The sequence below is a fragment of the Phyllostomus discolor genome, chromosome 1 (assembly GCF_004126475.2).
Source record: "Phyllostomus discolor isolate MPI-MPIP mPhyDis1 chromosome 1, mPhyDis1.pri.v3, whole genome shotgun sequence".
In the NCBI taxonomy this organism is placed as follows: domain Eukaryota; kingdom Metazoa; phylum Chordata; class Mammalia; order Chiroptera; family Phyllostomidae; genus Phyllostomus; species Phyllostomus discolor.
The window spans coordinates 41,561,585-41,575,105 of record NC_040903.2 but is presented as its reverse complement, the minus strand read 5'-3'; the positions used below and the strand labels follow the sequence as shown (position 1 = coordinate 41,575,105).

The following is a 13,521-nucleotide window of genomic DNA, read 5'->3' as shown; positions in this document are numbered from 1 at the left end:
TATTCAGGGGTACACAAATAAGGGTGGTAAGACTATGTAATACACTGTTTCATACATACCAGAATAGATGTTCAATACATATTTGATGAATAAATGAATAGTTTTTACATCTGAAATAAATTGTGAATACCAGTTTCGAAAGAAAAGTTTAGGTTTTATTGTATTTTGCAGGGAATAAGGAAGGAAATAAAGATAGCTTGTGTTTCTAAAGTTTCTTCTGACTAAACAAGAAACCCCTTTTTAGACTTTATTGAATGTGAATAGCTGACATTTAGAAACTAAATAAACACCTATATATTAAACAAACATACATTAAATTAATGTGTATATGGGGTGTATGAATTCCAAAAGAAACACTTTCAGCCCAAAGGGTTCTGGAATTATTTATTATTTATACTGAACACATCTGCTGAATTATTCTCATACAAATCCACTGGAAGGCCCTGGACAAGTAGCTCAGTTGGGTAGAGCTTCGTCCCAATACACCAAGGGTGAGGTTCTGGTCCTCGGTCACGTCACATACAAGAGTCAACCAGTGAATGCATTAATAAGTAGAACAACAAACTGATATTTGTGGGTGTCTCTTTTTCTCCCCACTCCCTCTGTCCCTTTCTTTCCTCTCTCTTCTTTCTGTCTAAAACCAATAAATAAAATTTTTAAAAAATACCCCCCCCCCCCAAATAATCCTTTGTACAGTCTTCAGAACTGTTGTGGGATCAAATGTATCACTGTTTTTTCAAATTAACTCTTACTACTGGCTTTATTGCTGTATTTAACTTTAAAAGTTGCTAATGTGTAATTTTTTGAAATTCTCATCCTGATACTAACTTGTGGCTGTTGGGATAGGTGATTAACAAGGTCCTTTACAGATATACTTTATGGGCTTTTATAGTTAAAATAATATTTGAAAACTGCTTAATTTTAAATCATCTAAACTTCAAGGAGGGAACCAATTGCTTGCTTCAGAGATTCTGTTTACAGTGAAAGACTGAAGTGGAAATATCAAACTCAAAAGGCCTACAGTGGCCACTGAGGTAGTAAATGAGAGGAGCAGGATGGGAGCTGGGACAAGTCTGGAGCACAGTGCTACCTGTCTAATTAGGTGACTCCTACTCAGCTTCATGTGTCTGTTGCTATGAGGGAATGTGGACCTTGGTGCCAAATCCACTAATTTTTCAAAATGTGTCGTATATTTAGCAGTTAATTCAGAAAATTTAAACACTATGTAAATGATCCAAAATAAGTCTTTGGATCTAGTTGCCAGGCCGTTTGCAAACATCTTTAATATAATTTTAATGAAGTAATTTATTGTTTTCCCTTGTATTTCACATATAGTCGACAGAGGTACGTTCTTGGAGATACAGCAATGCAGAAGATGGCCAAGTCCCATGTTTTCTTAAGTGGTATGGGTGGTCTTGGTTTGGAAATCGGTAAGCAGTAATTTTTATTCATAATTTTATTTGATACTTTTGAGCAACATAATTTAAAAATTTAACCTTTCCCATGTATTACTTTTGTAAAGAAAATTAGATCCAAAACTTGGATCAGATTTCATTTTGATTCTTTTGGGAGGACACTTCACAGTACTGTTATATTCTTCCACAGGGAACCAGTAATAACTCCCTTGGTTCTCCTTTTGTGATGTTAATAGCCATTAATGATCATTCTCTGTATTCCTTAATTCATTATGGCAGAACACATATACATATATATTCAAAACAATACATTAAAATTTTAAGAGTGATTAATCTCAATGTGATATGATTATGGAAAATTCTATTTTTTCTTTATTGTTCATCTGTATCTTCTAAGGGACTTGTATTTCTTAAGTAGTAAAAAAGTTAAAATTATCTAGTCAGAGATGTGACCAAGCTCCTTGAAGACATATCTACTATATATTCCTTTTTCTTTTTTCTTTATAGCCAAGAATCTTGTTCTTGCGGGAATTAAGGTAAGTTAGTAAATGTCCTTGGTAAGAAGGATTACTTGTTATGACCCCCTTTTTTTTTGGCTTATCAGTAGTGGTAATATTGTTTTATACCTTGACTTAATTATTGCTTTTTCATTTAGTAGCAAAATTGTTTTAATGCTCTAGTTGACTCTTCTTAAAAAACTTTATATTATAGAAAAATTCTTTAAATTATATAAATAGTTTTAACAAAATCTCATGTATGCATCATGCAGCTACAATTATCAGCTCATAGACAAATTTAAATTTGTTTCACGCCCTGGCTGGCGTAGCTCAGTGGATTGAGCACGGGCTGCGAACCAAAGTGTTGCAGGTTCGATTCCCAGTCAGAGCACATGCCTGGGTTGCAGGCCATCACCCCCAGCAACCGCACATTGATGTTTCTCTCTCTGTCTCCCTCCCTTCCCTCTCTAAAAATAAATAAATAAAATCTTTTAAAAAAAAATTTTGTTTTACATAACTCCTTCCCATTCCCTACTGTTCCCCAACCACCAAATTCTTTTTGTGAAAGACTCAGGCACCTGTTATATCATCCTTAAACAGTTTAGTGTTTAGTTCTAAAAGATAAGGATGCCTTTGAAAATGTAACCATAATATCATTTTCACACCTAAAAAATGTTTCTTAATTTTGTTGTATTAGTTATCTACTGCTGCAAAATAGATTACCCCAAAACTTAGAACTTAAACAACAGCACCTATTTCAATTTCTTTGGGTCAGGAATCAGGTACAGCTTAGCTGATTCCTCTGTTTGGATGTTTAACAAGGTTCCAGTCGAGATATTAGCAAGGCCTCTCGCCATCTCCTGGCCAGGGTAAGGATCTGCTTCCCAAAGTCACTCAGGTAGTTACTGACAGGGTTCAGTGCCACTTGACATTCCACCTCAGTTCTTTGTTGACCGTTGATTAGAGGTCACTCTCAGTTCCTTGCCACGTGGCCCTCTCCGTAGGGCAGTTCACATCGTCAGAGTAAGCTAGCAAGAATATAGAAAGGGAAAGTTCTAGAAAAACAAATTACATCTTTTGTAACCTAATCTCTGAAGTGACATCCTGTCACCTATGGTATATTCCTTAAAAAGCAAGTCATTAGGTTAAAAAAAAGGAAGTAAGTCACTAGGTCTAGCATACGCTCCAGGGGAGGGAATTACATAACCTCCTGAATACCAGAAAGTGAGAATCATTGAGATCATCTTAGAAGCATGCCTGCCACAATCATCAAATATCTAGTTAGACCTCAGATTTTCCCAATTGTCTTATGATATTTTTTTTAAAAAATTGGGGGGGTTCTAATCAGGATTGAAGTATAGCCCATTTGCTAAACTTGTTTTTTTTAATCTATAGATTTCCCTCCCTTGATTTTTTTCTTGCAATTTACTTATTAAAGAAACTAGGTTAATTATCACATGTAATTCTACCTTTATATTTCCTGTAAACTGGTAATTACAAAGGGGGGAGCCAAAAACCCTGGGATTATCTTCTGGAGGGCAGGCCCCTTTGTAGGACAGGGTTTACCAGGTAGCTGAGTGTTTCAGGAACCCATCTGTATCGGTGTACCAGTGGGCTTTGTTGTAAGAGGCTACATTCAGCTTCAGTGAATTTTTTTTTAGATACTTTAAAATGCATTTGCCCATTTCATGATGGGTGATTTATGAGCACACCACACTGAGTGTTCAGCAGTTTTTGACCAAAAATGGCATGACCTCTGTGCCCCACTCTTCCTTTGCACCCGATCTTGCTCTGAGCGACTTTTCCTTGTTTACCTGGATGAAAAAAGTCCTCACAGGGAAACATTTTCCCTATGTGGAACAGGTGAAACAAAAGAAAAATGGTAGAAGCACTAAAAGGCATGAAAATTGGCAAGTTCAAAAACAGTTTTGAGCAGTGGAAAAAACGTCTTGATAGGTGTATTGCATCAAATGGAGAGTACTTTGAAGGTGACCGAAGTTTAAATATGTAAGAACAAATACACACTTTTTTAATAAATTCCAGTTCTTTGCGGGGGTCCCCTTCATATATTCAGACAATCAGATTCCTATTTGATTCTGGTGGCACCACTACTTCACAGGTGATACTATGTTCTCTCATCAGAAAGTGATAATATTCTATTGTTTCTCTTTTTGTGGTTATTATCTGCTATTAAAGATTATTGTCTAGATTCATTACTTCATTGGGGCAGTGATAATTCTAATTCTGTCATTTTTAGTTCACTTTATTACAGTAATATTTCAGAAAGTTTTTTATTAATTATGTATTTGGTTCCACTAAAGTGTACATATGTATGAAAAATAGGATAAATAATTTGATTTTCCCCCTTTTATTATGTTTTCAGATCAGTCATTTATCAACCCCCAACAGTAGCCAGTGAACTTGCTATTACAAATAGGCTTGTAATACAAGCTACAAAAATTTTTTTTTATTTGGTTAACAAATATTTATTGAAAGATCTAACTTTTAAAGGCTCTATATTGGGCCTGCTGGGTGGAAGGCGGCAGCAAGGGGGGAAAAATTGGGACAACTATGCATCAACAAAACAAAATTTAAAATTTTTTAAAAATTAAAGCTCTGTAATTGCTATAGTATAAAATCTAAACTCCTTTTCTTTTTAAAGTATATTTTATTGATTATGCTATTACATTTTTCCTAACTTCTTCCCCCTTATCCCCCCACAACCTGAACCCCTCAACCCTCCAGCATCCCCCCACGCTTAGTTTGTGTCCATGGGTTGTACATATAAGTCCTTTGGTTTCTGTTTCCTATACTGTTCTTAACCTCCCCCTGTCTATTTTATGCCCTCCAGTTAGGCTTCTTATTCCCTGTACCTTTTCCCCCATTCTTCCCCTCCCTACTGAAAACCCTCCATGTGATCTACATTTCTCTGAATCTTTTCCTGTTCTAGTTGTTCGCTTAGTTTTTGCTTTCATTGTTTTTCTTTCTTTCTTTTTTTTAGGTTCATTTGTCAATAGTTGTGAGTTTGTTGTCATTTTACTGTTCATATTTTTTATCTTCTTTTTCTTAGATAAGTCCCTTTAATGTTTCATATAATAAGGGCTTAGTGATGGTAAACTCCTTTAACTTGACCTTATTTGGGATGCACTTTATCTGCCCTTCCATTCTAAATGATAGCTTTGCTGGAGAGAGTAATCTTGGATGTAGGTCCTTGCTTTTCATGACTTGGAATACTTCTTTCCAGCCCCTTCTTGCCTGCAAGGTTTCTTTTAAGAAATCAGCTGATAGCCTTATGAGCACTCCTTTGTAGGTAACTCTTTCCTTTCCTCTTGCTGCTTTTAAGATTCTCTCTCTGTCTTTAATCTTGGGTAACTTAATGATGGTGTGCCTTGGTGTGTTCCTCTTTGGGTCCAACTTCTTTGGGACTCTCTGGGCTTCCTGGACCTCCTGGAAGTCTATTTCCCTTGCCAAATTGGGCAAGTTTTCCTTCATTATTTGTTCAAATAAGTTTTCAGTTTCCTACTGTTTTTCTCCTTCTGGCACCCCTATAATTCAAATATTGAAATATTTCAAGTTGTCCCAGAGATTCGAAAGTCTCTCTTCACTTTTTTGAATTCTTGTTTCTTCATTCTATTTCAGTTGGATGTTTATTTCTTCCTTTTGTTCCATATTGTTGCTTTGAGTCCTGAGTATCATTGTCTTCCTTCCTGTCACTGTTGGTTCCCAGAATATTTTGCTTTATTTAATTTTGGGTATCTTTCATTTTTTGACCAAGCTTAATCAGTTCTGTGAGCATTTTGATTACCAAGGCTTTAAATTCTCCATCAGATAGGTTGGCTATCTCCTCATTGGTTAGCTCTCTTTCAGAAGTTTTACTCTGTTCTTTCATTTTGGCCATATTTCTTCATTTGGGTCACCTGTAAGTTGTAAGGGAGTGAGGCCTTAGGTATTCACCAGGGCAGGGCAACCCTCCTTGCTGTGCTGCAGTGCTGTCTGTGGGGGAGGGGCCAGAGAGGGAACAATGCAGCTCCCCTGCTCATCTCTAGCCCACTTTCCAACAGACTCTCCTGTGAGACTGGGAGTTACTCCTACTGCAGCAGTCCACAGCCAGCTCTGAATCTCAGAGGAAAACCCCTTAAGTCAGCCCCACCTGCGCAGACTGCTGCCTCACAGAGGGTTCTCTCTGCCTTACTGATCTGGTTGTTCTGTTTGACTCTTCCTTTAATTCCATGGTTGTCAGAGTTCCATGCAGTTTGATTTTCTGGTTGTTTATTGACTTTAGATTGGTTGTTATCCTCCTTTTGGTTGTGTGAGGAAATGAAGGGTTTCTACCTATGCCTTCATCTTGGCCAGAACTCTCCAAGCTACAACATTTTTTCTAGTTATCTTTCTTTAAACATCGAACATTTGGAAATGTTTGCTTATGTTGTTTTTTAAATTTTTGTATGTTGATTTATATAACAGACTACTTTTCCTAAATTTAAATTATCTTACTCTTCGAAGTAGTTTCTTCATTAACTTTCCTGAGTTTCCAGATGTGTATAGTTATTTCATCTATAAGTGGACCTAATTACATTCTTTCTAATTCTTAGACCTTTAATTACATTCTGTTGTCTAAGTACACAGGGCAGTATTTTAATGTAATGTAAATAGTGGTGGCAATAGTGAACATCCTTGTTTTATTCTTGAATTTAACAGATATTTTCTTCTTTTTTGTAGGGACTTACAATTCATGATGTAGAAAAATGCCAAGCATGGGATCTAGGAACCAACTTCTTTCTCTGTCAAAATGATGTTGTTAATAAAAGAAACAGGTGAAGATAAGATGTTTTGATGTTTTGTGTGTGTTTTTTTAAGATTTTATTTATTTATTTTTAGAGAGAAGGGAAGGGAGGGAGAAAGAGAGGGAGAAAAACATCAATGTATGGTTGCCTCTTATGCATCCCCTACTAGGGATCTGGCCTGCAACTCAGGCATGTGCCCTAACTAGGAATCGAACTGGTAACCCTTTGGTTCACAGGCTTGTGCTCAGTCCACTGAGCTACACCAGTCAGGGCTGATATATTGTCATAGGATTTTTTGTTGTTGTTCTTGCAATTACTTAGCATGCTATCTGTTTCCAGAATACTAGTTCAGGCATAGTTGTTTGACTCATCACTATAAAGTCACACTACTATCAGTAAGTATTGACATATACTTATTCAGTTACTTATATTTGTCAAATTTTTAAGACATTCACATTGCTACCTAGGGATGAATTTCTTTTAAGATTGTTAAAGGAGGTCTTTATTATTGCTGAAGACTTAAAAGTTGGGTACTTGAAATTATAAGTGTATACTTTGAGATTGTGTCTTACTAGAAATACAACAATATGCTTATTCGCAAGATTGTGTAGTTATCTATAAATATGAGTAAGTCTCAGCTTCTTTCTTCTTCTAGTTTATTAAATATCCATGGAAATTTTGTAGCATTCAGATTTCTCTGACGTCCAGCTTTCTAAGTTTGAGAGATGGAATATATAGAACAAAAGAATACTAAGGGTCTTTTTTTTCCACCCCCTAGGGCTGAAGCTGTTCTTCAACATATTGCAGAACTAAATCCATACGTTCATGTCACATCATCTTCTGTTCCTTTAAATGAAACCACAGATCTTTCCTTCTTAGATAAATACCAGGTCAGTGATCCATTTTATATTACATGTTATTGACAGATTTCAAGGCAAGTCATTAAGTATTAATGTGATATAAGTAATTTAACTTAGTCTCTTGAGCAGAACAAAAAATTTCAGGACAGAGGACTTCCTTTAGAATAATGTCTTTTAAATACTTTGTTTTAGGCAAAGGGCCTATGAACCTCTGACAAAACAATTATATCAGTCAGCTATTTTCACAGTAATGTGCATAATGTTCAGCTGTTCTAGGCTAAACTTGAACTCCAGAGTCTGGGTTTTGCTCCATGTGCCTCTCTTCTAGGACCAGGAGGCTACTTAGGACATGGTCTCATGGCAGTAGCAGAAAGCAAAGGGGCAAGCCCAACCATCCAAGCATATGTCAAGCCTCTGTTTGTGTTACTTCCATTAATAATACATTAGCCAAAGCAAGTCACATGGTCAAGCCTAAAGTCAGGGAGCTGGAGAGTACAAGTACACTCTTCTCTTCCTAAGACCATGGGTAAAAGGTGATGTATAATTTGATTACAGAAAAGTAAAAAAATGTGGATCTACCTTACATAAACTTAAATAACAAAAATTCTTAGCACTGTGGATATTCTAGAAATAACTAGATTGATCCTGAATTTCCCCGTTTTTAAATTATGATGTTACCAGTTGTCTAGGAAAACACACTCCTGTGTTTCTTTTCTCCTCTACTCTTAATATTTCATTCAGGCTCTGGTGTGACCATATGTGTGTCTGTTTTTCCCCCATAACAAACAATTCTGCAACAGGGACACATAGCTTGGTGTCCTGCAATTTTAATTCAATTCTGTTAAATAAAATTCATCTGAGTAAATTTGAAGATTGATCTAGTTGGCTCTATTAAGTGATTCATGAATCAGACAGCATCTCGGAACTAGAAGAATGGTCTGAAGAGTCATACAAAATGGAAGGTTTTCATAGGAAAAAGGGTGGGGCAAAAAAACTGTTAGCAAAAGAAAAGTAGTGTTAAGATGAAGCTGAAGTTAAGACAGAGAAAGAAAATAGATTCTATGTGAAACTACTGAAGCCAGTACACCTTTCATTTTTTTAACTATATGAGCCAATAAAGTGCCTGTAAGGCTTAAAAGAGAAAAAAAAATGATTATTTTCAAACCTGGACATCTTTTCTTTGGGGGAAGAAGAGGGAGGGGTTTTTATAATGCATATTTCCTTTTTCTGTCGGGGCATGGAGAGGCCCCACTTGACAGATTATGTTTCTGATGCTGGTTGATTAAAATAATGTTCCTGGGAGTGCTTGAAATTGCAGTTAGATTAGGTATTCTAGGTTTGGTATCATGGGCTTTTAGCACAAATGATACCATTTGGGGCTTGTGCTTTTTCTCTTTTAACAGTTCTGAAACTACCTGGAGAAGATAGTGTCAGACCCCACAGGGTAAGGGCTCAGTCCCTCAAGAACACCCCCCCTTCCCCTTTCTTATGCCAGTCAGAAGTCCAGGTGGTTACCTATGTTTTTGAGGGCTAGCCATAAGTCAGAGGTTCCAACAGCCACCCCCTTTGTCCCACTCTGGTTCAATTAACTTGCCAACATTGCTCAAAGAACTGAGGAAAATAGTCTACTTACTAAAGTTATAAAAAGCCATAACTCAGGAACAACCAGGTGACAGGCATGCACAGGGCAAGGTATGGGGAAAGGGATACAGAGCTTCCATGTCCTCTATAGGTATGTCACCTTCCCAGCACCTCCCCATGTTCAACTGAAAAGCTCTGTGATCCACTATTTCAGGGATTTTTATGGAGGCTTCATTGTACAAACACAAACGATTAGATCATTGCCCATTAGTGATTAATCTCCAGCCCCTGTCCCCTACAAAGAGGTCTGAGGGATAGGACTTGAAAGTTCTGTCCCTGGCAACCAGCCCCGATCCTTAGGGGCTTTTCAAAGTCACCTCAATAACACCAACTCACATGTGGCTGAAAGGGGCATATTGTGAATAACAAAAGATGTCTGTGGTCCTGGCTGGGTAGCTTAATTGGTTAGAGCATTATCTTGATACTCCCAGGTTGCCAGTCAATCTCAGGTCAGGGCACATACAAGAAGCAACAAATGAATGCATAAGTAAGTGGGACAACAAATTAATGTTTGTCTCCTGGGCCCTGCTCCCCATTTCCCCCTCTTTCTAAAATCAATAAAATAGGAGAATTTTTAAAAGGCATTTGTTTCACCTTTATCACTCTTCAGCTATTTCAAGATGTGGGACAAAATAAGCCCCTATAGCTCTTACATAGGAAATTATAAGAGTTTTAGGAGCTATGTGCCAGGAATATTGGATGATGATTAAAATTGGTATTTCTTATTGTAATCACGTCATATCAAATCCATCCTGCTACAAGGATGCTTAATAAACTTCCTTCAATAGAATTGCCTAATAAACTACCTTTTAAATGACCATCTGAGCTCAAAAATAATATAAGGGAACTGTTCAGAGACCAAAAAGGAATAGGTAGCTGAAAGAAGACCAGTGAATTGTCTGGTCACTTTCAGGGACAGTGGTTGCCTGTCTCGGGAACCACATTTCTTAGGAATTAATGATAATACAGAAAGAGAAGATACAACATAGGTCTGTATGAGATAACGAATGAAATTGAGACCTACCCTCTTTTTTTTAGAGCTGGAACTTGAGAATGGTATACCCTCAGAGAATAGGGTAGATGAGAACGATCTTTGCCCATCAGAACTAGAGGCTTGTTTATTTCCTCGAGTGCTTGATGAAAAATAAAAATCTTCCCCGGGGAATTCATAACCATGGGCCTACCCTCTCACAAGTTTGGAGATCACCTTTCTAAATGTTTGTACTAAAATTCCCCAAGCTGAGAACTTAACAAAGAAAGTGTTGTAGTACTAAGCTGATGGTCTCCCAGAATAGCACACAAAAATCAAAACTAAATAGATTTAGAGGTATATACCCTCAACAAGGCCACAGTATCTTCCAATTTTAAACCCCTTTGGAAATGAATTCACAGTGCAGAATAACAAGACAGTAAAAAGCACTTCAGCATGATTAAGAGTCAGTGGATGTAACAAATGAGAACTGAACCTCCAAGAATTTTAAATAATAGAATTATCAAATAGACATTGTAAAATATAGATGTTCAAACTAGCTAAATCTTAAAAAAAAGTGATTAAGTAAAGTTAAAATAAGATACTGTTGAAAATAATCAGGCAGATGTGATGAAAGAACCAAATTAGAAATGAAAGTATAGTTTTAAAAATTAAACCTCATTGAGTAGGTTAAACTGTGGATAGATACAGCTGGAGTAGAAATTAGTGAATTGAAAGACAGAAGTAAGGAAATTGTTAAGATTACTGTTCCCAGAAATAACAAAACTTGAAAAAAGTAAAATTAAGAGCTTGAATGAAAAGGCCAATGTATGAGATTAGATTTCTCAAAGGAGAACATAAGGAAAAGGCATCATTCAAGTAAATTCTTGTTGAGAATTTTGTGGCATTGGTGAAACAAATTAGATTCAGTATGTACTTGGTTAGAACTTGATTTTATCCTATTTACAAGCTTAGTCAACCCATTATTACCCGATGAATGCTGGTAAAATACGTAAGATTCTTGGGTTACAGACTTACAGACTTTACTAGTCAGAGCATGGTAAGAAATATGAGCATTGTATTTGCCTTGTTTCCTCTTGCCTTCCCCCAAATCCCACTAGTGAACTGCAGAGGGCACATACAGCAGGTTCCTTTAGGGGACAGCGATACTGAGCTTGGACTTACTGTTTTATTGCAAGCAGTCAACAAGCTTGTTTCTTTTTCCCAGAGGGAGACTTTACCTCAGTTCCTTAAGTTGCATGAGACAAATACTATCCTGAGAAACAGTACAAGTAAAAAATGTTCAGAACCTTGCGTTTATGGTATACCTGATAAGATGTATAAAAAATGAGACCTGTGGAGAAACATCTCCTTTCAGGAAGCATTCCTTATACTGATCTAGATAAATAAAACTGAATTAATACCTAGATATTTGTAGTAAAACCAAGTTAGGCAAGTCATAAAAACCAGCAGCAAGGAAAGCTCTGGACTAAGAGTCTAGCTCTGCTTTTGCCACTTGATAGTCAAATGATAAATCAGTCATTTAATTTATGATAAAATCTGATTATAGACCTTTCTCTGCTTGTCTCACAGAGTAATGAAAAAAAAAGTAAGCATTGAAAATTATATTTTGGTATTTATACAGAACGTGGTGGTTTTGCTAATGAAACTGTGATAAAGCAAAAGTAGTTATATTGTGAATCTGTTGAATCTCTGAAGTAAAACCAAGCTAAGCCAACTAATATATCTCTTTAAAAGTGTTATTATTACCCCTTTAAGCTAGCATTAAATTAATATTCTGGTGACTAGGTTAGTATTTTTATGGCAGTAACAGACAAAAAATCTCCAGCCATTTGGAGTGCATAAATACCACATAGGAAGTTAAGGTTTACTTCTAATTGTGAAGTCTCTGATGATAATTAAATTTAATGTAAGTTTTCCCCGACTATGTTATTTTTACTTTCGTTGTTCCATACCTCTGAAAATATTAACCTTAGAATGGGATACAATAGGATAGTAATTTTTTACAAGAAAAACAATGTATTTTTACTGTGATGCAAACTGAAATGCTTCTGATTTAGAAATTTTACATTACCAAAGTAATTGTATATTCTCTAGTCTTTAATTTCTTGTCTTTTTTTCCTCAACAGTGTGTAGTATTGACTGAGGTCAAACTTCCATTGCAGAAGAAAATCAACAACTTTTGCCGTTCTCAGTGCCCTCCAATTAAGGTAATGGAATCACTTAATAATGACTAGTTAACCAAAGGAAGAATACTTTCACTATCAGAATTTCTAGCTTTTCAGTGGGTTATATAAGAAACTCCTTTTATATGATGGCAATCACAATAATATTTTTCTCTTTAATTTTGGTATCAATTTTGTTATATTTTTAAAACCAAGGTCTAAATTTTGTTTATGGGCAGATTGCCAAAGCTAAAGAAGAATGAAACTTAGACATAGAAAGGATGATAAATATTGAATTCATCATCTAACTTTAAATAATGGCATGATTGTGGCTTTTAAAAGGTACCTTGGTTCTTTTAACAGGTATTCATTGAGTATATACAATTTTAGACACTAGGAATACATTAGTGAATAGAACATACAATTTGTAAAAAGTACCTTCAATAGGGATGGTATACTTACAGGGATGTCCAACCATGATTATGGCACTAAGCCATAATCATAATGTTTTAAATGGATATGCTGAAAAATTTTGGATTGGGGTATTACATAGCATATTTATACTTCATAGAATGTTTGTGGTCTGATTCAAAATTTAAATTAAGTAGATGAGTAAGACATAGAATGGTCAGTAAACTTATAACAGGATACAGAAGTTTTATAAAATAATTATGGTAGTTTATAAACAAATCTTTGTTTCTGTTGTTGATACCTATATTTATATTATTAAAGTTGTTTTGAAAAGAAAGAAATTGTCCCTCAAGTTTGAGCTTTTAAACTTTAAAACAAAGTTCTCCATTTTATGTCTCATAAATATTGCTATATGTACCTATTTTGATAGTAAAGGCAGTACCTGGTCAAGTAAGATAGTATCAAAAACTAAAAATAACAAAACATGAAAACAATTTCTTTACAGATTTAGAATGGAGAAGAGTATATGTGTAATAAAAATCACCTCCAATAACACATTTATAATTCAATTTAAGAATCTCATTTTCACCTTTCGTGATGTTGGTACACACTGTCAGTTCCTCAGCCCCTTTTCCCTTGACTCCACCCTCAGCTTTACCTCTGTTCTCTTTTTGGTGAATAGACACTTCATTCTTTTACAAATAAAAAACAAAACTTCACTGCCACACCATTAAACCAAGGTACCTGTTTCTTACAA

General features: G+C 35.7%; 1 protein-coding gene across 1 annotated transcript in view; it reads left to right on the top strand.

Annotated features, from left to right (window-relative positions):
• The window catches only part of UBA6 (ubiquitin like modifier activating enzyme 6), a 78,402-nt gene that overhangs the window by 22,008 nt on the left and 42,873 nt on the right, over positions 1-13,521 (top strand). Inside the window, exons 3-7 of the mRNA XM_028506011.2 lie at positions 1,336-1,430; positions 1,923-1,951; positions 6,632-6,726; positions 7,475-7,586; positions 12,318-12,398. Of these exons, the coding sequence (XP_028361812.1) occupies positions 1,336-1,430; positions 1,923-1,951; positions 6,632-6,726; positions 7,475-7,586; positions 12,318-12,398 (412 nt within the window). The remainder of the gene's footprint in view (positions 1-1,335; positions 1,431-1,922; positions 1,952-6,631; positions 6,727-7,474; positions 7,587-12,317; positions 12,399-13,521) is intronic.